General features: G+C 42.7%; 1 protein-coding gene and 1 long non-coding RNA gene across 2 annotated transcripts; both read left to right on the forward strand.

Moving 5' to 3' along the window:
* The first annotated feature begins 190 nt into the window (after positions 1-190).
* dek (DEK proto-oncogene) lies at positions 191-21,829 on the forward strand. The gene is given in 14 exon segments (XM_034148135.1): positions 191-387; positions 5,840-5,938; positions 6,937-7,046; positions 8,598-8,692; positions 8,776-8,905; positions 9,709-9,909; positions 10,055-10,153; positions 12,645-12,671; positions 13,533-13,565; positions 13,567-13,692; positions 17,185-17,260; positions 18,321-18,463; positions 18,626-18,695; positions 21,238-21,829. Coding segments are annotated over 14 exon segments (1,353 nt in total). The 5' UTR covers positions 191-263; the 3' UTR covers positions 21,258-21,829.
* A 4,427-nt stretch (positions 21,830-26,256) lies between these two features.
* On the forward strand, positions 26,257-27,383 carry LOC117496433. The gene is made up of 3 exons (XR_004557284.1): positions 26,257-26,281; positions 26,740-26,895; positions 27,279-27,383. It is a non-coding gene; the product is annotated as an uncharacterized LOC117496433 (long non-coding RNA).
* The last annotated feature ends 393 nt before the right edge of the window (positions 27,384-27,776 follow it).

Below are 27,776 nucleotides of genomic sequence, written 5' to 3' on the forward strand. Positions count from 1 at the left end.
TACATGAATACAAATATACCCTTAAAAAGCACATCAGGTCAGCGCTGTGACGCTCTCTTTGACGCTCCTCGAATCAAAGTATGACGAGTTTATTTCATTTCATCAAACCTGCTGTTAATTCCTATCTGGTACAAGCCTTTTAAAGCTGTAGCATTCCCCTTGCTGTGTACGTAGAGCACCATATCCTCCAGAGCAGCAGCGGGAGATAAACACGTGTTTCTTTCCTCGGTCAGGAACCATCTGACGGAGCGAGGCGTGCCGATATGAGTGTGGCTGCGGACGAATCGCTGTCGGAGGAGGAGGAGGAGGAGGAGATGGAGGACCAGCAGCAGGAGGCGGCACAGGAAGACAAGTCGAGTCCAAACAAAAGCAGCTCCAAAATATCCGGTAAAGAATCAAATCGCACCTCAAGGTTCAAGGCTTTATTAGTCATACGTACATAGCTACAGGGAAGTTATGACGATGAAAATCTGAGGTCACAGGCTCCTCCAACAGAGCAAACAATAGAGCGCCACAGTGACGCGTCCTAAAACCAGGAAGTGAGTTAGCATTTCCCCGCTTCCTGTCCCCTCTCTCACACGGCTTTCACACCGGCGCTTTTCACTTTCTAGCTCCTCGCGAGAGCTTTTCTGGTTCAGCTCCCGTTTCCCTTTTCAGCTCCCCTCTCTGTTCACACTGCCCAGAGCTGCCGCTGCTGCGTCATGACGTCACAGTTTACGTCGCTGATTTCTCCTCACAACAACAACGGGCCGGGGACTGCTTCGGGTCGATGATCGTGTTGCTTTTAATCATACGAAGCCAGATTAAATTAAATAACGACTTCTCCAACCTTATACTTTTCTCCAGAGTGCCGTGGTTCATTGTTTATTAATGTGTTTCAGCGGCATTTACCGACCGCTGCAGTGCTGGCTGCTCTTCCACGGGAGTTTATTCTCCCGTTAGCTCCGGGTTAGCTCACACGGCTCTAAAGTATTCACTGTCTGACTGTCACACAAGCAGCTGATACATATCCCCAGTTCCCCTTAAGTGAATGTGTGTCAGTCTGAATTGACGCTGTTTGGCATCACAACGCTGTTATGAAAGTTTCTCTGGTATAACATGGGTGATGTTAGCATAGCAACCGAAGCTAAACTGACTACTTGCTAAGCCGTTTTCTACAGGCACTTTTTACCGGCGTATTTTTCATTATGATTCTACTTGTGATAGTCGGACATGACAACCTGTACAGCCCATGTATCTCCACAATGATCAATAACAGCGAACGGATGGTCAAAGTAAGGTTTCCTGCACGCCTCGACGTAAGAGACGTAAGCGACGCCGCGTCATAGCTCCGAAGCTCTTGCCTCTGGACCGACAATTTTTTGGAGCTGGAAGTGAACCGCATTCCAGAGCTATGACGCGCCGCCGCTGCGATGTGAACAGGAAAGACCGGCGCTTTTCAGGCTCTAGCTCCCAGCAGGAGCTGGAAAAGCGCCGGTGTGAAAGGGGCATCAGAGCCAATGGGATCTCTCCATAGGAGTTTGGAAAATATCTGGAAATACGGTCTGTGGTTGAGACGCATTGAAGAGACGCATCACGTTTTGTTCTACGACATTAAATCCATCAGCAGTGTGAGATACACACATCTGAAAGTTTAGCTCTGACTCTCAATCATTGCTCACTTTTTAGCAGAAATAGTTTTCTATGATCTCCCTTTCTTTCCTCTTTCTTGTTTAACGTGTCCTTTAGTTATTTCAAGTGTTTCATGCTAAACGAACCCCCCTTTGGAACGTGCTATAATAAGAAACCACGGTGCTACAAACCACACATATACATGTAATAATAATAATACATTTAATTGTGATAGCGCTTTTCCTGGTGCTCAAAGACGCTTTACATCAAATGAGAAACAGAAACAGTACAAAGAAATTAAACACTGATCTCTGCAACCAGTACGAGGTGTTATGTTACCTTTAAAAACAAAAACAACCTTTTTATTAATCATGCAAGTCAGGTTAAAGGTGGGGTAGGTAAGTTTGAGAAACCGGCTCGAGATCGCTAGAATTTGAAAATACACAACCGGAGAAAATCTACCACTTCCTTACGGAGCCCCTCCTCCAACACACACCAACGCGCACATGACCAATGAGGGCACGAGATAAGTTTGTGCACAGATGGAAGGCTGACAGGCAGGTAGGCCATCCAGTTATTTTAGCCGGGCCGACTCAGATGATTGGTCGTGCTTTTTACAGTTCTACAGCTTCCACAGATGACATTATTTCATGTATTTATTGTCAAAGCACTTCAGATATTCATTGCTATCGGGATGTTAAGAGCATTCCATGGAATATAACAAAAAGTGTATCTCGAGCCGGTTTCTCAAACTTACCTACCCCACCTTTAATCAATAAAGCATTAATGATTTAATTATCAACAATAAGTAAACAGTGCATCGTTTTTATTGACATATGATCCCTTTAACCATCATAATAATAATAATAATAAAAACGATTTAAAAAAGAATACTAATAATTACAAATAATAAATAATAGTAATAAAATAAAATAAAATAAATTAAATTGTGAAAATAACAATAAAAAAAGTCTAATAATAATACAAAATAATGATAATAAAAACAATAATAAAAAAATGAAAAAGTCTAATAACTCTTGTGGGTAAATAAAGTATATCGTCCTCTTTCTTGTCTTCTTAATAAATACAAGACACACATTGTTTTTAAGCTCTGCACTGGTGATTTCTGAAGAGTTGACGTGTCTGAAAAGTGATGGTTGTTACCAAGTGGCTGAATAGGACTACAGAAGTCGTGGAGGACGTTGTACGTCATTACGCCGAACACGTAAACACTCTAAGTTTGTTAGCCCAGAGGCCTGTACTACGAAGCCGGTTCAACCTAACCTGGATATGTTTGAGTTAGCCGGTTGGCCCAATCCAAAACATACGTGCTCTCGCTAAGCTGTACTACGACGCTGGTTATCAAGTGGATCGCTCAAGCCAGCCGTGTCCTATCTAGTTAGGTGCGCGTTCACATGAAAGGGGTGGTATTTGGAGCATTCGACCAATCTCAAACACGGACAAGCGTACTGACAGCGCAGCGTCATACTTCCTGAATGAAAAGTGAACTTTAATATTAGTCAAATATGAAGAAGTTAAACTTTAAACATCCATGACTTAAACACTTTATCCAGGATCAAAGCCACATAGCTGCACCTGCAAGGTGAATACAGCTGGTAAAAGAAAAAGTGTTTGAATGCGTACATTAACAGGTTTATGAAATCACTGCCCCGTCTAAGACACGAGTGGATCTGACTTTAATTACATTTGACTCCAGTGTTTCGTCAACTTAATGTGTTGCTTAAAATAATACTTCTGCATACAGTATGTGACACTGTGAGTGTTGCACGGCCAGATACGGCTCAAGAAGCTGACTCAGATAAGGAAATATATGATACATTATGTGATATGATATGAATGATAATGGGACACATCGACGTCTGCACTCACAGTGCCGCGGACTGTACTTAATGTTACTCTGATCCGGTTACTTATGTTGTGGCAGATATTTAAGTAAGCTTTCTTAACGCTAATGTTATAATAGTCAGATTGCTCTGAAGATGGGAGGGGATATTCTATTAATTTTCACGTTCACACAGTCAGTTGATTTTTGCCGGCCGTCTTTCCTGCAACGGCAGTTTTTCTGTATTTCCTCTATCCTGTAATATGACTTGATCGCTTTAAACTCCGCACACGGAGCTCTGATTGGTCAGCAGGCGGTGCTTTCACTGAGTTGATCTCTTAGCCTGCAACCTAACCTGCTCCGGAGCAGGTTTGCCGCTCAGCATAAGTTACCATGGAGATCTAGCCCGCTAAAAAGAGAACCAGCGTCGTAGGACCGGAAAGCCCGAGATTTCCCTGAAGTTAGCCGGCTAAGCGAAAATCCTGCTTCGTAGTACAGGCCTCTGTTCTGCTTGAAAGCAAGGACCTGCCTCCTGCAAACTGTTCAAACAAACGCTTCAACTCGTTCCATTTAGAATCTGTATGTTTGAATATGGATCTGAAGTTGGCGTGACGTTGAAGTCGTGCTGCTGTACTCGGCTGTAGTTCCTTTATAGCATCACGTTAGCATTTTGCTTCTGGTCACATGTTTTTTACAAATATCCTGATAATGGAACTTCATCACCAAAGACTTATTGTAATTAAATGTTATTAGCAGTCATCCTTAAACAATCTCTGCCCCTCTACTTATCTCCCCGTCCCCAGGAGTTTAATACATATTTGTGAAAATAATATAAACTCTGCATATTTTTGGACCCTGAGAGTTTTTTGATTATTATTGTTTCAACCAGATAAGATTAATACTATTGTAACTGTTGGGGAATAATTTGCTTAGGTATTGTGTGTGTGATATCGGTTTCATTAATAGCATCAACTCTAGTTTTGGGATCTGGGAGAAAGAGTTGTTGTCTTACACCATCCAGGGCTCGACAGTAATGGTTGCCAGGTTGCCATTGGCAACCATTCAGAAAAAATGTCAACCACTTCTTGGCCTTTGGTTGCCATCAGTGGCAACCAGTTTTTAACATAAAGAAATAAGGACAGCAAAATGTGCACCCCAAAAGAGACATGTTAATTATTTGTTGCGACCAGTCGGAACCTGATGCTTAAGTTGCACGTGCATTGGTGTGATTACGGAGCCCGAAGGCGATGCACGTTTACTCGCGTGCGCTGTGTGTTTGTTTTACAAAAAATGGCGTATTTTCAAATTCTAGCGATCTCGAGCTGGTTTCTCCAAAATTACCTACCCCACCTTTAACCTGACTTGCATGATTAATAAAAGGTTGTTTTTGTTTTTAAAGGTAATTGATTAACTATCGCTTTAAAGGTAAATTAAGTTGTTTGACTGTGGGATACAAAGTTCGGCCAACCAGTCAACTACGAATGTTCAAAGTGATTCAACTGATATAGCGCAAGATGAACCCGAACGAAAAGGAAAGAGGACATTTGTAAAGTCTTGGCGAAATATATATTATGTACATTCTGCTCCGTTCTGGTAAAAGTTCCTTCAAAATTTTATTTATTTATTTAGCCTTTATTTATACAGGTTTAAAATCTCATTGAGACACAAGGTCTCATTTCCAAGAGAGACCTGTCAAAATAAGAGTCCCGATCTTATTACTACCAAAATAAAAGTGCTAAACAAAACTTTACCATAGGAAAATATTGGCATACAAATATAATCACTTCTATAAAAACATTTTAAATATAGTTAGACATATTAAAGGTAATTTACAGCATTAATAATTAATATCTAATTCTTAACTATGAATGGTTTTAATTTATTTAACATTAGAAATGTAGTCTGGCCAATCCAAGACTTCAATGCTGAAGGGCCAATGGATCTGTGGTGGGGGTCAGCACAAAGGTCAAGGAAACCCACATTTGAAAGGGAGACAGCTGATGACCAAGAAATTAGTGATCTGTGAAGAACAGCAGCTGCACTACTGGTGTTTTGTATACTAGCAATTGAGGGTGGACAAGTTTCCTACTGCTTAAGTTTCAAATAATTGTGTTAATTACTTATTGTAAAGCATTTGAACATTCTTTTGTGTCACATTTTCATTATTAAGTTGATGTATAACTGCATAGTATCTTCATTATTTAAAATATAAGGTGACTAAAAATGGCAACCGTATTTTCAGTTTTGGCAACCAAAAGCTGATGCCTGGCTGCCAGCCTGGGCGTTGAGCTCTGCCATCCTAATACCCTGTATGGAATATTATAATGGGCACAGTCATTTAAAGTAGAGAGTCATGCTGATTTATTTGTCACACTGTGTTTGCAGCTGCAGGTGAAATCATTGAAGGCAAGCGGGCAAAGAAGACGGTGGAGAGGCTCGACTTCCAGGCCCCGAAGCACAAGGAGAAGCTCAAGACAGGAGATGGTAAATATTAAAGTGTAACCGAGCAGAGACGTCAGCAGAACAGATGCTTCAGTACCGAGCGATGCCAGCACTCGGAACCAAGGGGACCTATCATGCAAATGCACTTTTGTACGTCTTTTCTACATGAATATGTGTCCCCGGTGTTCCAGGGAACTCACCAAGTGTCAGAAAACACAACCCTCTCTATTTTCCTCCATACCCAAATCTCTAAAAAAGGGGCTGCAACGGATCTGATAAAAACTGATCCAGATTTGAACACTGTCCTGACGTCAGGACGGTGGCGCTACGGCTATTGGGCCAACTCCACCAATCAGGAGGAGACAGCCACGGCCATTGCTGTTCGAAAGCGCTGGAGACGCTGTAGTACATATGCCAGGCCAGTAGGTGGTGCTGTTCTCACTGAATCAGCCCTTGCAAGTCCAGAGCAATTTTTTTCAAATTGAGCGAAATGAGGCATGGCTAAAATGCATGATCTGTTTGGTATTAAAAAAAAAAAAAAAAGTATAAATATGCCTTATATAGGTATGGTCCTACACTATATTATTCAAATATAGCATGATAATGTTCACTTTAAGTATAAAAGGAAAAGCACATTTTGAATTGTGATCCTGCTAATTGGTTTTAAAGCACGTGTGTCTGGCGTTGCACACTGGCATGCACGTTTTTATAATAATGCCACAATTTAAACAACACAAATCAGTTGGAGAGCTAGTTAGCGAGAGCTGAAACAGGTTTTTACTGGCGCTGATACTCCAACAGAAAATTCATACTAACAAAATGTGACTTGGACGAGCCCCCATGTCACGCCCTGGCTCAAGGACGGACAAAAGAAGGAGACTACACATGATTCATTTCCAATTAAAGTACAGTTATTTAAAAAAAAAACTCAGTTAATTGTGAAGTCGGTTAATCAGTAGTGCGTGAATTCTCTAGAAGTTAAATTGCACTCCAAGTCTGTGTATGACAACTGTCCGCTTGTTTGTTTCCCATATCTTCAGGAAGCGGAGATAAGTTAGGAGACATTCGACGCACGTGTTTACAGATCACCAAGATGAAGACGGCTGACCTGAAGCCTCTGCACGCCATCCTGTTCGACAGGCCGGGGAAGGTACAGACACCGGCCATTTGAACCAACTCAGAGACGGGCTCAGTCTGTGGGAGGAGGCACTATTTCTCACTTTAATGCCAACTCCTAATAGTATAATGCTAACGGTATCAGTGTAGCCTGATCTCTTTCTGACACTGAACAAATACCAGCTTTTAACCCAATAAATAAAGAATAATAAAATGAACTAAAGAAAGTAGACTTTTAATTTGAATGTCACATATATTACAGAGTTTGCTTTTGTTCCATATTTCAAATGATAATATATTTGTGCTGAAGTTCAGATTGACTGATTAGTAATCTTGATTTTAATATTTTATTTTATTCAGGAGTTATGAGTCAGTGTTAATTTCGCCAACGAAAAATGTTCGCCAACGACCTTTTTTACGAGACGATGACGAGCTAAAAATAGATTATTGATCATAAAAACTATGACGAAATGTATATTTAGTTTTCGTTGACGAGACGGGACAAAGGTGTTAATGGTGGACTATCGGACGTTCAGAATGCAGGGTCTTTCCCCAAGTGTCCGCCTCTGTCAAAATGCATCTTACGTTTCTAACTTGCAATATCATTATTTCCGCTCTCTTCACTCCAGAAGAGCGATCGCGTGGTGGGGGCGGGGCCTCTCTCTCTCTCTCTCTCTCTCTGTGCGGTGGGCGGGGCCTCTCTCTCTCTGTGTCCGGGGGGCGGGGCCTCACTCTCTCTCTCTCTCTCTGTGTGCGGGGGGCGGGGCCTCTCTCTCTCTGTGTGCGGGGGGCGGGGCCTCACTCTCTCTCTCTCTGTGTGTGCGGGGGGCGGGGCCTCACTCTCTCTGTGCGGGGGGCGGGGCCTAACTCTCTCTCTCTCTCTCTCTGTGCGGGGGGCGGGGCCTCACTCTCTCTCTCTGTGTGAGGGGGGGCGGGGCCTCACTCACTCTCTCTCTCTTTGCGGGGGGCGGGGCCTCACTCTCTCTCTGTGTGTGGGGGCGGGGCCTCACTCTCTGTGTGCGGGGGCGGGGCCTCACTCTCTCTCTCTCTCTCTGTGTGTGGGGGCGGGGCCTCTCTCTCTCTGTGTGGGGGGGCGGGGCCTCACTCTCTCTCTCTCTCTCTGTGTGCGGGGGCGGGGCCTCTCTCTGTGTGCGGGGGCGGGGCCTAACAGACGCTGCAGCGGCGTGCAGACATATTTTTAAGACTAGTAGTACCGTTAAAAACCTTAACGATACCCATCCCTAGATATTACACAAGTAAAGTGTTAAGAGAGTGAAATGTTGCTTTACGAATTTCAACCCTTGATGCTGTCACCTTGATTCCAATCTCAGATTCCTGTATTCATCTGAATTAGTTTAAAGAGAGAAAACATTTTGACGAAAACTGGACTAAAATGTAATGATTTTTCATCGACTAAAACTATGAAGGATAAAAAGGACTAAGATGTGACTAAAGCTAACAATCATTTTCGTCTAAAGACTAAATCAAAAATAGCTGCCAAAAGTAACACTGTTATGAGTTACCATCCAATGTGAAATGAAGCAGATTCAAATATGTTTAACTACATGTTTTGTTTGTTCATCAGACGGCGATTTTAAAGAAGAACCTGCGTCTGTTTAACGGCTTTCCCTTTGCCGCGGACAGCGAAGAGTTCACAAATAAACGAGAAAAACTTCTGAAGTAAGTTTCTGCCCGCAGACTCAGCTCAGTCGTGGTGTGGAATCAGAGGGTTTGCTATAATAACACTTTGTTTTTGAATGAAGGAATTCCAACTTCACCAACACCAAGCTGAAGGTTGTCTGCGGGGTTCTGGATCTGGAGAAGAAAGGAAACCACTCGGATCTCGTCGACAGGATCCTGACGTTCCTCACCGAACCCAAAAACAGCGGGAAGGTGAGACGAGCTCAGAGGCTTCGGTTCATGTTTGTGTGTCACATTTATACATATGCACACATTAAATATCTTCAATATCTTTGGGAATGTGCGTTAGTGCCAGATTGTCCATGGCAGTGTAAAAAGTGTCTGGTGCTGGAATTGAGTGTCTGGGTGTGTGTGGGGAGTTAGAAGCTGCATCTCACTTCGGTTAAATGGATTCTTTGCGTCCCTCACTTGCGTCGTTTCCCTGCGACTAGTCCCTCCCACCAGGGAAGCATGGAGAGACGCAAGGAAACCACGAGAAGCAGGGAAATGAGTTTTAAGAGCAATGGTACGTCGTTTCCTCCGGAGCGCCACGTGAAGCCACGGCCGTTTGATGACGCCGCACAGCTGATCGTCAGTGAGCGATACACAGTAAGGGGGCGGGGCGAGTGTCTGAGGATTTCACCGGGGGATAGTCTGGTAGTTCCTCGATTATCGCTCCTCGATCCTCCGGCACAAATAAAGCCACTGGGACGCTACTCAAGATGGTGCAGACAAATCAACTTGCGGTGAAACCGAGGAGCGAGGAAATAAAAAATAAGAGATGTGAGACGCACTCATAGTCCAGTGGGGGCAGGGGGGAGAGAGGAGGGGGAGGGGGGAGAGTTCAGCCTCCTGACAGCCTGGTAGAAAAAACAGTTCTTCAGTCGTCAGTCGTTCCAGCACAGAGTGGTTTTCAGGTCATCCTGCTGTGGAGGCCGGCCCTCCACCAACTGCTTTACTTATAAACGTTCCACCTCAAAGTTTCCTCTAAAGCCTTTTTGCCTTTTGTTCCTCAGCGTCTGCCGGTAAAGAAGAAGAGGAAGTCGAAGAAGAAACTGTCAGGCGACGACTCGAAGGCCAGCGCCAAGAAGAGCACACCCAAAACCCAGAGCTCCTCGTCCAGTCCCAAGAAGACCAAAGCAGGAAGCAAGTCCAAAGCCATCGTCATGGACTCCAGCAGCGACGAGGACGACAAAGACGACGAGGAAGAGGAGAAGGCGGCGACGACTTCGGCCGACGACGAGGAAGAGGAGAAGGCGGCGACTTCGGCCGACGACGAGGAAGAGGAGAAGGCGGCGACTTCGGCCGACAACGAGGAAGAGGAGAAGGCGGCGACTTCGGCCGACGACGAGAGAGGAGAAGGCGGCGACTTCGGCCGGGGCTGAGGAGTCGGAGACCGAGGAGAAACCTTCAGAGGAGAGGGAGGACCAGTCCGACAAGTCAGAGGAGTCTGAGGAGGAGGTGAGGTCATGGGTCTCACATCATTACACAACAGAAACACAGATGTGATGAAGTTAACGGTTATTTGCAAGCGACAACCTATTCTGAGATAAACGTGAAAACCGTCATGTCATCCTTCCTGTTAGCGTCTACATTTGGACCCATTTCCAAACGGGGTTATTTGATGTATTTGCCTCAAAGGTATCATGAATGTTTCTGCTGAATGTTGAACATCTTACCAGTATAACCAGTATAACTCAGTATAACCAGTATAACTCAGTATAACCAGTATAACTCAGTATAACCAGTATAACCAGTATAACTCAGTATAACCCAGTATAACCAGTATAACTCAGTATAACCAGTATAACCAGTATAACTCAGTATACTCAGTATAACTCAGTATAACCAGTATAACCAGTATAACCAGTATAACTCAGTATAACCAGTATAACTCAGTATAACCAGTATAACCCAGTATAACTCAGTATAACTCAGTATAACCAGTATAACTCAGTATAACTCAGTATACCAGTATAACTCAGTATAACCAGTATAACTCAGTATAACTCAGTATAACCAGTATAACCAGTATAACTCAGTATAACTCAGTATAACCAGTATAACCAGTATAACTCAGTATAACTCAGTATAACCAGTATAACCAGTATAACTCAGTATAACCCAGTATAACTCAGTATAACTCAGTATAACCAGTATAACCAGTATAACTCAGTATAACTCAGTATAACCAGTATAACTCAGTATAACCAGTATAACCAGTATAACCAGTATAACCAGTATAACCAGTATAACTCAGTATAACTCAGTATAACCAGTATAACCAGTATAACTCAGTATAACCCAGTATAACCAGTATAACCAGTATAACTCAGTATAACCAGTATGTTCCTCAGCGTCTACCGGTGAAGAGGAAGTCGAAGAAGAAACTGTCAGGCAACGACTCGAAGGCCAGCGCCAAGAAGAGCAAACCAAAACCCAGAGCTCCTCGTCCAGTCCCAAGAAGACCAAAGCAGGAAGCAAGTCCAAAGCCATCGTCATGGACTCCAGCAGCGACGAGGACGACAACGACGAAGAGGAAGAGGAGAAGGCGGCGACGACTTCGGCCGACGAAGAGGAGAAGGCGGCGACGACTTCGGCCGACGAAGAGGAGAAGGCGGCGACTTCGGCCGGGGCTGAGGAGTCGGGGACCGAGGAGAAACCTTCAGAGGAGAGGAAGGACCAGTCAGAGGAGTCGTCAGAGGAGTCGTCAGAGGAGTCGTCAGAGGAGTCGTCAGAGGAGTCGTCAGAGGAGTCGTCAGAGTCTGAAGAGGAGTCTGAGGAGGAGGTGAGGTCATGGGTCTCACATCATTACACAACAGAACACAGATGTGATGAAGTTAACGGTTATTTGCAAGCGACAACCTATTCTGAGATAAACGGGAAAACCGTCATGTCATCCTTCCTGTTAGCGTCTACATTTGGACCCATTTCCAAACGGGGTTATTTGATGTATTTGCCTCAAAGGTATCATGAATGTTCTTCTGCTGAATGTTGAACATCTTACCAGTATAACCAGTATAACCAGTATAACTCAGTATAACCAGTATAACCAGTATAACTCAGTATAACTCAGTATAACCAGTATAACCAGTATAACCAGTATAACTCAGTATAACCAGTATAATCAGTATAAACCAGTATAACTCAGTATAATCAGTATAACCCAGTATAACCCAGTATAACCAGTATAACTCAGTATAACCAGTATAACCAGTATAACCAGTATAACTCAGTATAACTCAGTATAACGCAGTATAACTCAGTATACCAGTATAACCAGTATAACCAGTTATACTCAGTATAACTCAGTATAACCAGTATAACAGTAACTCAGGATAACTCAGTATAACCAGTATAACTCAGTACAGTATAACTCAGTATAACTCAGTATAACCAGTATAACTCAGTATAACCAGTATAACTCAGTATAACTCAGTAGAACTCAGTATAACTCAGTATAACCAGTATAACTCAGTATAACTCAGTATAACTCAGTATAACCAGTATAACTCAGTATAACCCCAGTATAACCAGTAGAAACCAGTATAGACTCAGTATAACCAGTATAACCCAGTATAACCCAGTATACCATATAACCAGTATAACTCAGTAATAACCAGTATAACCCAGTACAACTAGTATGTTCCTCAGCGTCTGCCGGTAAGAGGAGGAAGTCGAAGAGGAAACTGCCAGGCAACGACTCGAAGGCCAGCGCCAAGAATAGCAAACCCAAAACCCAGAGCTCCTCGTCCAGTCCCAAGAAGACCAAAGCAGGAAGCAAGTCCAAAGCCATCGTCATGGACTCCAGCAGCGACGAGGACGACAACGAGGAAGAGGAGAAGGCGGCGACGACTTCGGCCGACGAAGAGGAGAAGGCGGCGACTTCGGCCGGGCTGAGGAGTCCGGAGACCGAGGAGAAACCTTCAGAGGAGAGGAGGACCAGTCCGAGGAGTCTGAAGAGGAGTCTGAGGAGGAGGTGAGGTCATGGGGTCTCACATCATTACACAACAGAAACACAGATGTGATGAAGGTTAACGGTTATTTGCAAGCGACAACCTATTCTGAGATAAACGTGGAAAACCGTCATGTCATCCTTCCTGTTAGCGTCTACATTGGACCCATTTCCAAACGGGGTTATTTGATGTATTTGCCTCAAAGGTATCATGAATGTTTCTGCTGAATGTTAAACCATCTTACCAGTATAACCAGTATATACCAGTATAACCAGTATAACTCAGGATAACCAGTATAATCAGTAAACCAGTATAACTCAGTATAACCCCAGTATAACCAGTATAATCAGTATAAACTCAGTATAACCAGTGATAATCGGTATAACCCAATATAACCAATATAACCAGTATAACCAGTATAACTCAGTATAACTCAGTATAACCCAGTATAACCAGTATAATCAGTATAACCCCGTATAACTCAGTATAACCAGTATAACCAGTATAACCAGTATAACCCGGTATAACCCAGTATAACCCCGTATAACCCAGTATAACTCAGTATAACTCAGTATAACCCAGTATAACCAGTATAAACCAGTATAACCCAGTATAACCAGTATAACCAAGTATAACCAGCTGCTTCAGACTAACAAAGGTTTCAGAATCATAGCCGATGCAATGTCCTAAACTAGCCTCCTCTTCAAAACAACGTAAATCTAGATGCCCGCGATGCTATTCTTTTTATAGCCTTTTTTCACATGAAAAACAAAAACTGATATTGTCCTGAATCTCTCCGGTATTTAAATTCAGGTCAGAAGGAAACGATCACTCAGAGCTGCTTTCCATTTCAGTCTGTAACCCACACACGTGTTCTCTCTCAGTCTCCCAAATCAAAGCCGGCCAGAGGGAAGTCGACCCCCCAAAAAGTCAGCCCCCGTGAAAAGGCAGCGGACAACAGCGAAGAAGACGTCTCCTCCTAAAAAGAGAGCGAGGAAGGAAGTGTCAGACGAGTCCAACGCTGACAGTGAAGCTGACGAGAAGGTAACGCTCACCATGCAGTCAAAGACGTTTTGAAATAGCTTTCACTGTGGTCTTTCTCCAGGGTGTGACGTCCAGTCTATGAAGTGAATCCCTCCGTAGGGATCCTTTTGCAGACCACGTATCAGTCTGTGTTTTCTAAATCGGGGTTTTCTATTTTTGTTGTGTTTTAAAAATGTTTTTACATCATGGCTGAGAGTTTTTCAGTCTGTGGCTATTTCAATCAGGAGAGACGGTTTTTGATAAGAAACACATATTTATTGCCAGGAATACACGAATGAATGTGATGGAGTTTTGGCGATTAGGCCCCGTTGTGGCAGGAGTATCATTCAGGAGGGGAGAACCGATCCGATGAAACCCCCCCGGGGTCTAGACACTGGCGGTGGTGAATGGATGGTTGGGTTCGGTCTGAAGGGGGAGGGGCTTAGCGTGACCCTGGTGGTGGTGAATGGATAGTTGCGGTCGGTCTGAAGGGGAGGGGCTTAGCTTGACCCTGGTGGTGGTGAATGGATAGTTGGGTTCGGTCTGAAGGGGAGTGGCTTAGCTTGACCCTGGTGGTGGTGAATGGATAGTTGGTTCGGTCTGAAGGGGAGGGGCCTTAGCTTGACCCTGGTGGTGGTGAATGGATAGTTGGGTTCGGTCTGAAGGGGAGAGGCTTATCTTGAACCTGGTGGTGGTGAATGGATAGTTGGGGTCGGTCTGAAGGGGAGTGGCTTAGCTTGACCCTGGTGGTGGTGAATGGATAGTTGGGTTCGGTCTGAAGGGGAGGGGCTTAGCTTGACCCTGGTGGTGGTGAATGGATAGTTGGGTTCGGTCTGAAGGGGAGAGGCTTATCTTGAACCTGGTGGTGGTGAATGGATAGTTGGGGTCGGTCTGAAGGGGAGGGGCTTAGCTTGACCCTGGTGGTGGGTGAATGGATAGTTGGGGTCGGTCTGAAGGGGAGGGGCTTAGCTTGACCCTGGTGGTGGTGAATGGATGGTGGGGGTCGATCTGAAGGGGAGTAGCTTGACCCTGGTGGTGGTGAATGGATTGTTGCGGTCGGTCTGAAGGGGAGGGGCTTTAGCTTGACCCTGGTGGTGGTGAATGGATTGTTGGGGTCGGTCTGAAGAGGAGTGGCTTAGCTTTACCCTGTGGTGGTGGTGAATGGATAGTTGGGGTCAGTCTGAAGGGTAGGGGCTTAGCTTGACCCTGGTGGTGGTGAATGGATAGTTGGGGTCGGTCCTGAAGGGGAGTGGCTTAGCTTGACCCTGGTGGTGGTGAATGGATAGTTGGGGTCGGTCTGAAGGGGAGGGGCTTAGCTTGACCCTGGTGGTGGTGAATGGATGGTTGGGGTCGGTCTGAAGGGAGTGGCTTAGCTTGACCCTGGTGGTGGTGAATGATAGTTGGGGTCGGTCTGAAGGGGAGGGGGCTTAGCTTGACCCTGGTGGTGGTGAATGGATAGTTGGGGTCGGTCTGAAGTGGGAGGGGCTTAGCTTGACCCTGGTGGTGGTGAATGGATAGTTTGGGGTCGGGTCGAAGGGGAGGGGCTTAGCTTGACCCTGTGGTGGTGGTGAATTGGATTGTGGGGGTGCGGTCTGAAGGGGAGGGGCTAGCTTGACCCTGTATTCAGAGGGACAGGAGGTGAAGAGGGGTGGAGGAGGGTTTCGTCAAGTCACCTGAAATTACAGGCTGTCAGAGGGGAGAGCAGATTTAAAAGGTTAGCGGAGCGCTGTGATAGGCTGTGAGAGCGAAGTGATTGGTTAAGTCTGGGGAGTGACGCCCCCGATCCCTGAATTGAGAGGAGAGAGAGTAGTGACATGGACATAGTAAATGAATGAGTAAAGAAGGTCTTCCTGGTTGAACTTGCGCTGAGCTCCATTTGTATGGTTTCATTGTCTCGTGCTTCTACATTAGTTTTTTTTGTCCTATTGGTTTGTTTAAATGTATTTATGCTGCTTTTTATATATTCTGATGTACAGCACTTTGGTCAACTTTATTGTTTTAAATGTGCTATATAAATAAAGTGGATTGGATCCCGAACCCCTGGTAGTAAACGGGCCTCAGACAAACATTTGAAGAAACCCAGAACGCTAAAGGTTCACAGCGGACTCAAAGGGATGTTTTTGTATAGTCAAAGGCGCGGATAGACAATGACGTTGAGAAGCCTTATTCGCTATAGTTACATTTACTTTGCCGGTCTTCCCTTAAAAAATAACAGATAAGAACACCATTAAAGTACCGGATTGAAGAGCGGTATCGGTGAGGGTAGTAGTACCGTTAACCTGTTACGAACCTTCCGCCCGGTACCGGGCGGATAAACACGTCATTTGCAGGAAACAACGTCTAAGGAATCTTAATATTGAATAAAACTATGAATGTGTTATATCCATGTAACGGGAAGAAAGAAACTCAGCTAACTGATCTTTTTTAATTTTTTTTTTCAAAAAAAACCCACAAGCTAGCACTCAGCCTCTTGAATTAGCCAACAGCGAAAAAATATAACCCATCTCTGCACCTAAACTCACTCTAACTCCCTATTACTTATCCTAGATGCACAACCAACCACTCGTTTTGGTGTCCTGGAGACACTGAATCTACGTGCCCCTCCTCAACACTCAGTGATAAACATTCGCGACGCTATAAACGAAAGCGTACATCATCACATGTGGAGCTAAGTAGCTAAACACGTAAACATGGCTTACCTGGTCAAAAGTGGTCTTCAATGGCATCAAAACGATAAAAAAAACGATGCTGCAGTAATCCATTAGGTTCATCCTATGTGTCTGTGCCTTCTTTGAAATTATTTCTGATAATCCATAAGCAATTAAAACTGCGTTTTAGTTTCCAAACTCAGAAGGAGACATTCCTCCACTTTGTTTTCGTTTTCCACATGCGAAGCGCCCACATTTTTTTCTTTACAACTTGTGTGGGTGTGTGCCTCCCCCTTCGATTCTATTGGCTCTAACGGTCACAAGGGTATGTCAACCAACCAAATCGACCAAGGGGGGGCCAGAGATAGGTCAAATCCACCCAAATGACCCCAGAATGGGGGGTTTTTGGCTAAATCTCTCTAAAAAAGGTCAAATTTCACTTGTTTTGCATTAATCTTGATACAGGGTACTTATTATATGTTGTACTTTGGATTCCTAAAGCTTTAGTCTACTAACCCATCATGCCAAGGGTAGTTTTCACTATCTGTAAAAAATAATTTTTGGAACGGACACTATAATTTACAGTTTTTTACTATGTAAAATCTGAATTGTCTTAAATAAAAAACATTTATATTGATTTGACACTTCTACATCCAACTCACAGGTTTATCATTACTTTGAGAACAAAGATTATTAATTTAACCCTTTTAGAAGGGAAGATATGGTCATTTGTTCTGGGAATGTCATTTTCGAGCCTGAGACCTGAAAAACAGGCTCAGAGTGGAACAGGTTAATCAACCGATGCCCATCCCCACTCGTACGTCTCGAGGAGTCGTTGAGCCGATGTTTGCCTTTTGTTTTGCAGCCCAAGAAGAAGGCCGCCAGACCTGCCGCCAAAACCAAGAAGGCCGACAGCAACAGCAAAACCAACACAAAGACAGGTGAGGGGAGGCTCACACACACACACACACACACACACACACACACACACACACACACACACACACACACAGCATGCTGGCTTTATGAGAAATGAGAGTAATAAGGGCATTGTGGAAGGTTTGTTTTGTGTGTGTGTGTGAGAATGACAGGAGGATGTGGATGATGGGTGCTGGCGAGCTCTAACACTTTGATCACACACACACACACACACACACACACACACAGATCTTCAGATTGATACTCACCTGATTGACAACTGAAGAACGGTCTCAAAGTAATCTTGGAAAGCAGAGGGACTTGATGGACTAAGGAAATAAGTAAATGCACACAGAAGGATTCACAAATGTGTAATTCAGGATCTTTATACATTTCTCTAACTACAAAAAATGTCTTCAACGCACCACACAAATACAAAGTCCACAAATATAAAAAAATAACTTTAACTAATATATTTCTGATCTGATTTAAATAAGTGTAATATAAATCCATAAATACAGCAGGGTTTTTCTAGAAAGATATAGTACGAGTTCTTCGGCGCTGATCTATAAGATACATCAATTCTCTACGGTCCCTACTGACTGAGCCACCACCCTGCTTCTAACTTGAAACTCAAACATTGTCCAAAAGAACTGAATATTTACAGATGTACAAAAGTGTATTAATGACTTGAACTATGACTAGCGAATGTGCCACACAGGCGTTCAGATGAACTACCTTCACTACGGGGGTCTCAAAACACACACAATGCTGACTCGAGAAGTGGAAGAGCTCATAGTCCTGTGCCTTCAGGTGGACCAATCAGGCATTAGGAGGCGGCCAATCAGCTCACACACACACACACACACACACACACACACGCACACACACACACACACACCACACACTCACAACACACACACACACACACAGGAGGAGAGATATATATTAAAAACACACACATTGTGTGTGTGATTGACGACTTCTGAAGTCAGGAGTTTTAGGAGCCGTCTGAATGTTTCCATGCCTCATGTTTCCATGCCTCATGTTTCCTCTCCGTGCTTGCTGTGTTTGTTCTTGCAGCAGAGGACAGCTCTGATGACGACGAGCCGCTCATCAAGATGATCAAGAAAGCTCCGAGCGACGAGCAGCTGAAGGAGACGGTGCAGAGTCTGCTGAAGGAGGCCGACCTGGAGCAGATGACCATGAAACAGATCTGCCAGAGGGTGAGGGGGATCTAGAGTACTCATTGATACAAACAATCTGTGCTTATAGCCCGACCAAAGACATTCTTTCTGTGAAACATAGATTCCATGTGAGAGTGATGAACGGTGCACTTTATTTTACATTCTGAATATATTCTGAATTTAGTTTTGTGTGTTGTTTAGGTGTTTGACACCTACCCAGAACACAACCTGGCCAACAAGAAGGATTACATCAAACAGGACCGTCAAATCTGTGAGTAAACACAAACACACACCTTTTAGGTCATATGAGATCCTCTCTAAATCAGTACTGTGTTCCCTTTATTATGTTGATGATGTTTTACTAACTGCAGTGTTTCGTTAACTAAAGCAAAGTCCATACATGAGTCTGTTTGCAGCTCATAGAGTCCTGTGTGAACCCTGAAAGTGTTATGATAGAAATGTAGAGTAGGGTCTCAAGCACATGGAAACTGCCAGATAATAATACATTTTATTTTAGGCGCCTTTCATGACACCCAAGGACACCGTACAATTTGTTAAGAAAACGCTAATAGGCAACAGAACATGATGAACAGGAAATCATGGAGGAGACAATCAAGTGGACACAAATGAAACATATAATGGGGAGCACTGTAGTGAGTAGGCCGATTTGAACAGATGGGTTTTTAATTGGGATTTGAATATGGTGGTTCTGTCGGTGTGCGGGGGGGGGGGGGGGGGGGGTGGTTCCAGAGTCTGGGAGCAGTGCAGCTAGAAGCCCGAGCACCCATGGTGACGAGGCGTGGGGTGGGGACCTGCTAACCTGCATATGTTTGGCAATTTGCACAATTAGTATAAGTTGTGTTAATTAAAATAAAAGGCATTATAGCCTATGTGGACAATAGTTAAAAATGGCTTGGCTGATTTGCACATTATCGGACGGGTTTTGAGGATGCTGGTGATAATAAACTGTGCAAAGTTGAGGTAATCTGTTCATCTTGTGCTCTCTATATCCAATAGTCACAGCGCTATTCATGGTAGTCAAATCAGCCCACAGAGTGTCCACTTCCTGCCATTTTGGATGGTTTCAGCATCCTCAATAACCCCCGACACCTCTCCCATAATGTCCGAATCCGAAGCCATTATAATAGTAAGTTAATGCTAATTGTGCAAATTGCCCAACATCTGCAGGTCAGCATCCGGCAGTTTCTACGAGCTGGAGACCCTACTCTACATTTCTAACATAAAACTTTGTGGGGTATCAACATTCTGGGTTCACACTGCTGTCAGTTAGACCAGGGGTTCCCAACCTACCGGGCCGTGGAGGTGTTACTGCCGGGCCGCGAAATAGCTGTGAGTTTATCGTAATATTTGCAGAATTATAAATATATAAAAATATTTTATCATAATTTCTTTTCAAAAAGTGTTTAATTTTCGCACCTATGCCACCAGTCATATTATTTCATCCAGTAGCTAGTTAATCTTTCACCAGAAAACGGTTGAAAAATGGCTTTTATGATGTTCCGAGGGATTCGGCGGCTCAGCCTAAGGTCTCAGCCTCTTGTGCGCACGAGGAAGTTACCGGTGCGCCAAGTAGGAAGAGGAGCGCACAGGAGACAACCGTTTGATTGCAGACTGTTATGTTTATGTGGGGAAATGGTGGTGCATACATTATTTGAGATATATTTCAAACTCGGACTTCATTTTAAGGACATGTCGGCCAGGGGTGTAGAGCTATTTGTTTAAGCACCGGATTGGCAAAACAGGAGAGTAAACCAGTCTGCCTTGATCTATGAATTCATGTCCGGGACTCTCACAGTATCGGCTGCCCGCAGCTGCTTTATAGAAGGAAACCCTCCTTCATGAAATGGCTGCAGCATCAGGAGGCAGCGGGACGTACTCGGTAAAGAGCTGTGCCTTTTTACGCACCGCCTTCGCTGTGTTTAACTTAATCAGAACAGCTTAAGAGTGACTGCAGGCTGCTACGTGTTAACCACACACACATCTACACACATCTCTACACACATCTCTACACACCTCTACACACTGCCTGATTACTCCCCCTTTTATTAGTTTTATGAAGGAGATGTCCAGTCAGTCACCAAGGCGCATGATGTGTGTGTGTGTATGTGCTCTGCTCAGCTCAGCTCTGTGTGTTCGGTGTGTTTGTGTCTGTCCGACACCGGCATATGTTTTCAAATGTTTATGAACAGTCATTTACACACATATGGCCAACTCCATATATGCAGCTGTTCCCAAAATAAATTAGTTTAATCTTAATCTCGATGTAGTGCTAAATGCTGTCGGAGTGCACCGGAACGAACGACACTATCATAATATCTTCTGAAAACAAATGCCAGTGTTCATAATGCGCCTTCTCCTCGTTTTCCCAGCATTCACTGATTATCCGTAAATCAAACAAAACCAAAACGTTGATTTATCTGTTTTCCCGTTTTGGTTTAAAAACTGAATAACGTCGGTTTTTTGGTTTTCCGAAAAACCAAAAAACAACACCGGTTCTTTTTTAAACTTTGTTAATATGTTTTGGATGCATATTGTTCTAGTATTTGTCCAGGCTGTTACATACAATTAGCCTCTGTTGCTACCTGCTGGTGGTGAGTAAATATTAAAATCAGTTAAAATTGACAACCGGTCCGCGATTGTTTTTGAATGTATCTACCGGTCCTTGGCACAATAAAGGTTGGGAACCCCTGAGCTAGACGACTAACTTATCAGTTTTGTGTTTGTGGAGTATGATACTGATGGAAGAGCCGCTCTGATTCTTACTTCATGTTTCGTTCAATGTTTCCTCACAGCTCATCACATGAAGATCTGAAGAGGAGCGATCGCTGCAGAACATCACGGGGAAGCGTCTCCATTGAGTCACATCACGGGGGGCGTCTCCATTGAGTCACATCACGGGGGGGGCGTCTCCATTGAGTCACATCACGGAGGGGCGTCTCCATTGGAGTCACATCAGTTTGTTTTCATGTCAAACTGTTTCATACGAGTTGTTTTATAACGGTGTGACTTGAGTTTAGATTTCCAGAATAGCTCAACGTGGGTTAGGCTTAGGTCATGGTTTGGCTAGATTTATTTTTCTACATTGATTTCCCTCGGAGTAAAGTGTGCGAGTTGTTTCCGCAGCAAAGTCCAGTAGCTCTCTTATGTGACGCCAAATCAGATCTTTGCCTCGCAAGGACGTCACGTTTTTATTTCTGGATGAAGATTTGTAAATATGTGTTTCTAATAAGGTGCAGCTGTTTTTCATGAAGTCATTCGGTCATCTATAAAAGCTGTTTTTGTACGCTTGGTTCCTTTGCTCCATCAAACATTACTTCACAGTTTAAAGTCCTTAAACTAATCTTCTGTACTTACTAATGATTAAAATTGTACTTTTTAACTAAATGGGCTTTGATTTTTTTGTGCATAACGTCCAGGGGTCCCAACGTGCGAGCTGCAACACAGGATCGCTTTCCTTTCACTCGTTTGGATTCATTTCACCTTTGACCTGCATGTGAAAGAGCACGACTCAATATGTGTTTGGATTCATATTTAATCAAATGATGTTACTAAGTTTCAGTGGCGAGCCGTGAGCTTTATACCTAGGCCCTCTGACCCCCACCCCTTCCCTCGGAAAAAAAGAAGAAAAAAAGAGTTATTACGTCACAGCGTATACTTCAGCGGAATATCAAAACAACGGCCCAGGGTGCAAAACGCATCAATGACAGCGACCCTCTACCACACAAAACAACACCTGTGAACCCCATTTGTGTTCTTTGACATTGAAAAGGATATTGCATTGTGTTTGTTATTTTCGTTGCAGTTGTATGTCTTAAGTGTAATTTGGCATGCTTTTATTTTGAAGGCGAGTTCACGCTGTTGACAGGAAGTTGTTGTTGCTATGGAAACAAGAAAAGTTTCACAGCGGGCGGAACTTGTCATAAAGTCCGCGATTATAAAACCCACCCATTTAGAGGGAAGATATGATTGGTCTATTGTACTGTCATTTGACATTACTCTCTCGTTCAGTTACTATAGCGGGCCCTCTGTGAATCGCAGAGAGGGCCAGACAGCTTTTTTCATGTAAACCCTTCACATTCAAACAGAGACTGAACAGGCAGATTCGAAGGATTTATTTCTTTGGAAATGTTATTTTATTGAATCAAGTTTTTTTTCGGTAAAACTAATGAAAAATATAACAAAAATAATATTAAAAAAATATATATTTTAAAAAAATATATTTTTTTTTAATGTTTTTAAATATTATTTTTTGGAATATCTTAGGCCCTCACAGAGGGCCTAGAGGGCCCTGACGGCTCGCCACTGCTAAGTTTTTATATGTACAAAAGTGGTGGGGCACAAAAAACGTAGATGTTTATATATAAGCTTCTGCAGTGACGTGCAGTGAGGTTCATGGCTGGTGAGGCACTGGCACTGACTCTTCAGGTTTACAAATATTATATTTTGACCTAAACTAAAATATTATATTTTCAAAAGCTTTTTTTGTCTGATGCTTCGATTACTTTTAAACAGACAGTTCAACAAAAGGATACCCAACATTTTTCATTTTATCATTTAAATATTGGATTGTTCTCTCTTAGTAAGATCCCATTTTCAATAAAAATGGTGGTCTTACCTTGACTTGAAGATGAAGTCCATTTACCTATCCTTCTGGACAAAAATCTCTATTACTTTTTTGTAAAAGTCCTCCTTATCTTCTTGCGGTTTCAAAAGTCGAATCATAAATCCAATCGATACATTTATGATTTGAAAATTATAAAAGTCGGGTAGACATGTGGATATTATCCGGCTGAACAAAACGTGCATTTATCTAACAGGTACGTTTCCCACAGATCGTATTTCGAGCTATTTTCTAAAATCCTATGGAGAAATCTCTTTCTAGACGGGTTTTAGGACGCGTCACTGCAGCTCTCGTCTCCTCTTCACACACTTTTCGCGGCACACGTACTTACAGCCAATCAGCTCTGAATTATGTGAGATGACGTTTGGTAGGTATATCAGCACACTGCCCCTATGGCGATTATTTTTTTTGCCGCACACATTGAATGGAAAAAGACTCTGAGCATGCGCAGTGTAGTTTTTACAGTTCCCATTCACTTAGACAGCAGAGAGAGGGGCTTGATCGGGACTTGACCCCCGTCGCTTAACATGGCTCAATAGGCACACTGTAGACCAGGGGTGGGGAACCTCCGGCCCGGGAGACCATTTGATACGGCCCTCGAGGTCATTTATAAACACATGCAAAAAATTAAGAGGATGTTAGGTCCACCCCCATTTAAATCATGCTCACATGGAACGGAAACTAAATACATTTGCACACATCTTGTGTCCATATCTTTCTGTTGTGGTGGTCATGCCACCCCGTGCACGTGCATGCATGCGCGAGTCTATCTGGATTAAGAGGTTGCTTTTTCTTTGCACAGCATGAAAGAAAGGCCAAATGAATGGGCTGTGATTTAGTTTTTTTAAGCAGAGGTCAATAATTTGTACGGCCCTCGGAGGATGTTGAAAAAATTGAAATGGCCCTTGAGAGGAAAAAGATTCCCCACCCCTGCTGTAGACACTAATTAGAAGAACACAGACTAAAACAGCAATGTACAGACGAATCGCTGACACTAGGTGGGGCTGCCCCTAATGACCAGTCGCCACTGGCAAGATACTGAACCCTGAGTTGCTCCCTGTGTGTCTGTCTGGAGCAAGGGGTGCTGCTCTGCATGATTCCAGTGTGAATGGGTGAATGTATGTAAAGAGCTTTGAGGGGTCGTAAAGAGTTATACAAGTGCAGTCCATTTGCCAATTACCATCACATGTATTTATTTTCAAACTGTCTGAAACCTTGAATCTCTTCACTCTGTTGCTTATGATTTTCTTTCAAGAAAAAAGGATTAGGAAGGAAGACTGCACAACTAACCACCCAACAATATGAGAGGTGCCAGATGTACATAATGGGTTGTTTTAATATTTTTGCCGTTATTTAATTTATGTAATCCTAGGTTAGCCATAGTCTCCTTAGTAACGGAGCAGCTATAAAAGCCTGTCACCATGGCAACACGTCAGACCTGGCTGGGAGTCCTCCGGTGAGTGAGAGATACATCTATAAATGTTAATATAAAGTCGATTTAAGAGAGAGAAAGTAATTACATTGACATTCAGAGTAATTATTGATATGTTCTGAGATATGTGTCTATTATCTTTTGTTAATGTGTTAATTGTTAATATTAATATTAATCTTTGATTCGGGTCAAAGTTTAACCGTTGGTCAGTTAACGGTTATTGAGTTCAGCTAAAGTTCATGAGCAGCCTCTTTACTGTGTCAGGCTACTTTGATAATATGTTACACTTATATTGTTACTGAGACCGGACTTTCATATTTCTCCAGATCCCCAAAGTGTTTTTTAAGCTTTTTAATCATATTTGAATCCTCGTAGCCGTCAGTGTTTCTTCGTTGGAGTTTAACGGTTAGCCGTTAGCTGTTAGCCGTTATCCCGCCGCCATCTTTAAAACAGGCTGTTCTGTTAAGAAGAGCGAAGATGGAGGAGAGACTCGGCTGAAGACAAACTAAATTTACACTGAAAACATATTTGAATATGAGTGCATCATGTGCCGGAAGATAAACCAACACACAGAAACATAATGGTGAGGATGTGAGACAGTTTTGTTGAAGTCTAATTATATTTAAATATTGTCCTCTTGCGGAAGTTTGACTAAATAATTTATTTTACCAAATGTATTATCTAGAAATGTTAAGCCTTGTATTTTTTCCATCAGGCTAATATTTTAAATGTATTTCCCAGAAAGCTTGCTATATATGTTGGCTAATTCGAGCTAGCTAGCCATGTTAATTAATGCTAGCTAACTTGATGGCTAGCTGGTGAATCTACAGTTAAGTTTTATGTGATTTTATTTCTAGGCTACTTAAGATAAAGCACACATGTACTTAATGTCAAGTGTTGGAAATAATGATGTGATTTATTTGTTATCAGTTACTGAAAATATGTAAATTACAGTTGCTAATCAAAATGTTGTCTACAACAGGGTAACATCCAAATATATTATTTTCTTTGAAAGGCCTATAAATAATTAAACATGCATTCTGTTGCTGTTTTTAAATTAAAGTTATATAAGAAGACTCTGAAGAAAATGTTGACAAATCTTAATTCAAGGTATATTCAATATGAAAATATAAAAGTTTGACAGTAGATAGTACTTAGTAATGCTTTTAACATGTGTAAGGTACTTCTACTTTACTTAAGTCCATCACCTTTATACTTCTACTAGGAAAATGCATCATCAAAGATATGAAAGGATGACTCTAGCAAAATGTGGTTTTCACAGGACAAGGTAACAAACATATTATCTTATTGAAATAACCTTTGCAAAGTTTTGGGAAAATTCATTGAGATTTAGAGGTGGAACACAGCATGTGAAAAATATGAAAATGTGCCGTTTTGGGTGTTTTACTAGGCAATTTCTAAAAAGGCAAGAAATTGTTTTTGAGAACAACATCTATTTTTAATAGAACAACATTTATTTATCTAAAAACAAAAAGAACAACATTGAAATTGAGTCCTGGTCCAGCTTGCGCTTGCAGTGGCGCAGATTTGGCTGTTTAGAGCGGTCATGCACATTCTGCAGGTGCTCCTGGCTGCTGCCACAAAGTCTGAGGTGAGTTTGACGCCACGCTCGGCACAGTCATTCACAACATTGATGATTGATGATAAGGCTCGTTATCAAACAAAGGGAGGAGCTGCAGACAGGTGAGGGTGTTAAAGTCCAACTATGAAGTCAGAGTGCCAGACTCCATTTTACACCTGGACAGAGCAGGAGGAAAACAGGGTGAGTGTTAACTCCAGAGTCTGCTGGGTTTTTCTGACATTAATAATTTACTCTGTTGAATTGTATGTATATAAAATAGGTAATCACCAAAAATATAGTTCCTGGAGTCCAAGGTGATATCCCCCAATGTTGTGACCTTTTTTAATTTCCTGGTTTCTGAGCCATCATAGTGACAGCCCAGCGCGGCCTGTCTGAAGTCTGACGGATTTGTAGAATTTAAACCAAAGTTTGTCATTATGATGGTTTGGATTGACATAATGTAATTGTGTTATTATAATGTATGTGTGTGTGTGTGTGTGTGTGTGTGTGTGTGTGTGTGTGTGTGTGTGTGTGTGTGTGTGTGTGTGTGTGTGTGTGTGTGTGTGTGTGTGTGTGTGTGTGTGTGTGTGTGTGTGTGTGTGTGTGTGTGTGTGTGTGTGTGTGTGTGTGTGTGTGTGTGTGTGTGTGTGTGTCTGCAGTGTTACTGGTTTATCTCTCACACTGGAGAAGATGAGTGATTTAAAAGATGAAGAAGAGGACAAGTCTCCATTCTCCAGCTGTCTGTCTCTGAAGAGGGACCGGTCTAGAGAGGACCCTCCAGACTTCAGTGATGAACCTGGACCCTCAGACACAAAGTAAGACTCTGTTTCTACTGTAACCTGACCTGAAGAGGATTCAGTTTTTATATCATCTGATAATATAACTTTTTTTTAATGATCGCAGTAAATGATCTTAGTAGAGCAGCAACGTTAAATTGAACTCTTGCTCCTTGGCATCATCAGCGTTAGTAAATGATCTACTGGTGAAATCATCCTCACACTCTACATGTTAGACTTTGTGTTAAATCAAGCTAATAAAATACAAACATGTAAAACGTTTCACTCTCAAATGAATTGTAACAGCAGGACTGAAAGTTCAAAACAAGTCAAACTATCTGGAATCGGGTAAACAGACAGAAGTAAAAATCTGCTCTTTGCAAGAACTAATGATGTGTGTAAAACATGTGTTGTTTCCACAGACAGAGAGCAGGGTCTCCAGCCCCCAGCTGTCTGTCTCTGAAGAGGGACCGGTCTATAGGGGAACCTCCAGACTTCAGTAATGAACCTGGACCCTCAGACACAAAGTAAGACTCTGTTTCTACTGTAACCTGACCTGAAGAGGATTCAGTTTGATATCATCTGATAATCTGAATTGTTCTTTAATGATATATATATATTGATTGATATATATTATATATATTTTCGTAAAAAAATGTGTTGACTACCTAAGCATCTTTTTAGATGTATTTTAAAGATGTTTATTAGTAATAGTGATAACCTGGTGAGCTGGTTGTGTTTAGCATTAGCAGATATAACAGATTTCTGTACGGTGCGATAAAATGTCAATTCAAAGACACACATTTGTACCTGGCAACATGAATGAAATGAAGATGAGAAATACATATCCCCTGTGTATTCACAAAACTTGAGAATTATAACTTGAGGGTCAAGTTTGTGACAAAAACCTGTCAGTGTTG

This window comes from Trematomus bernacchii, unplaced genomic scaffold, assembly GCF_902827165.1.
Source record: "Trematomus bernacchii unplaced genomic scaffold, fTreBer1.1, whole genome shotgun sequence".
Classification (NCBI taxonomy): domain Eukaryota; kingdom Metazoa; phylum Chordata; class Actinopteri; order Perciformes; family Nototheniidae; genus Trematomus; species Trematomus bernacchii.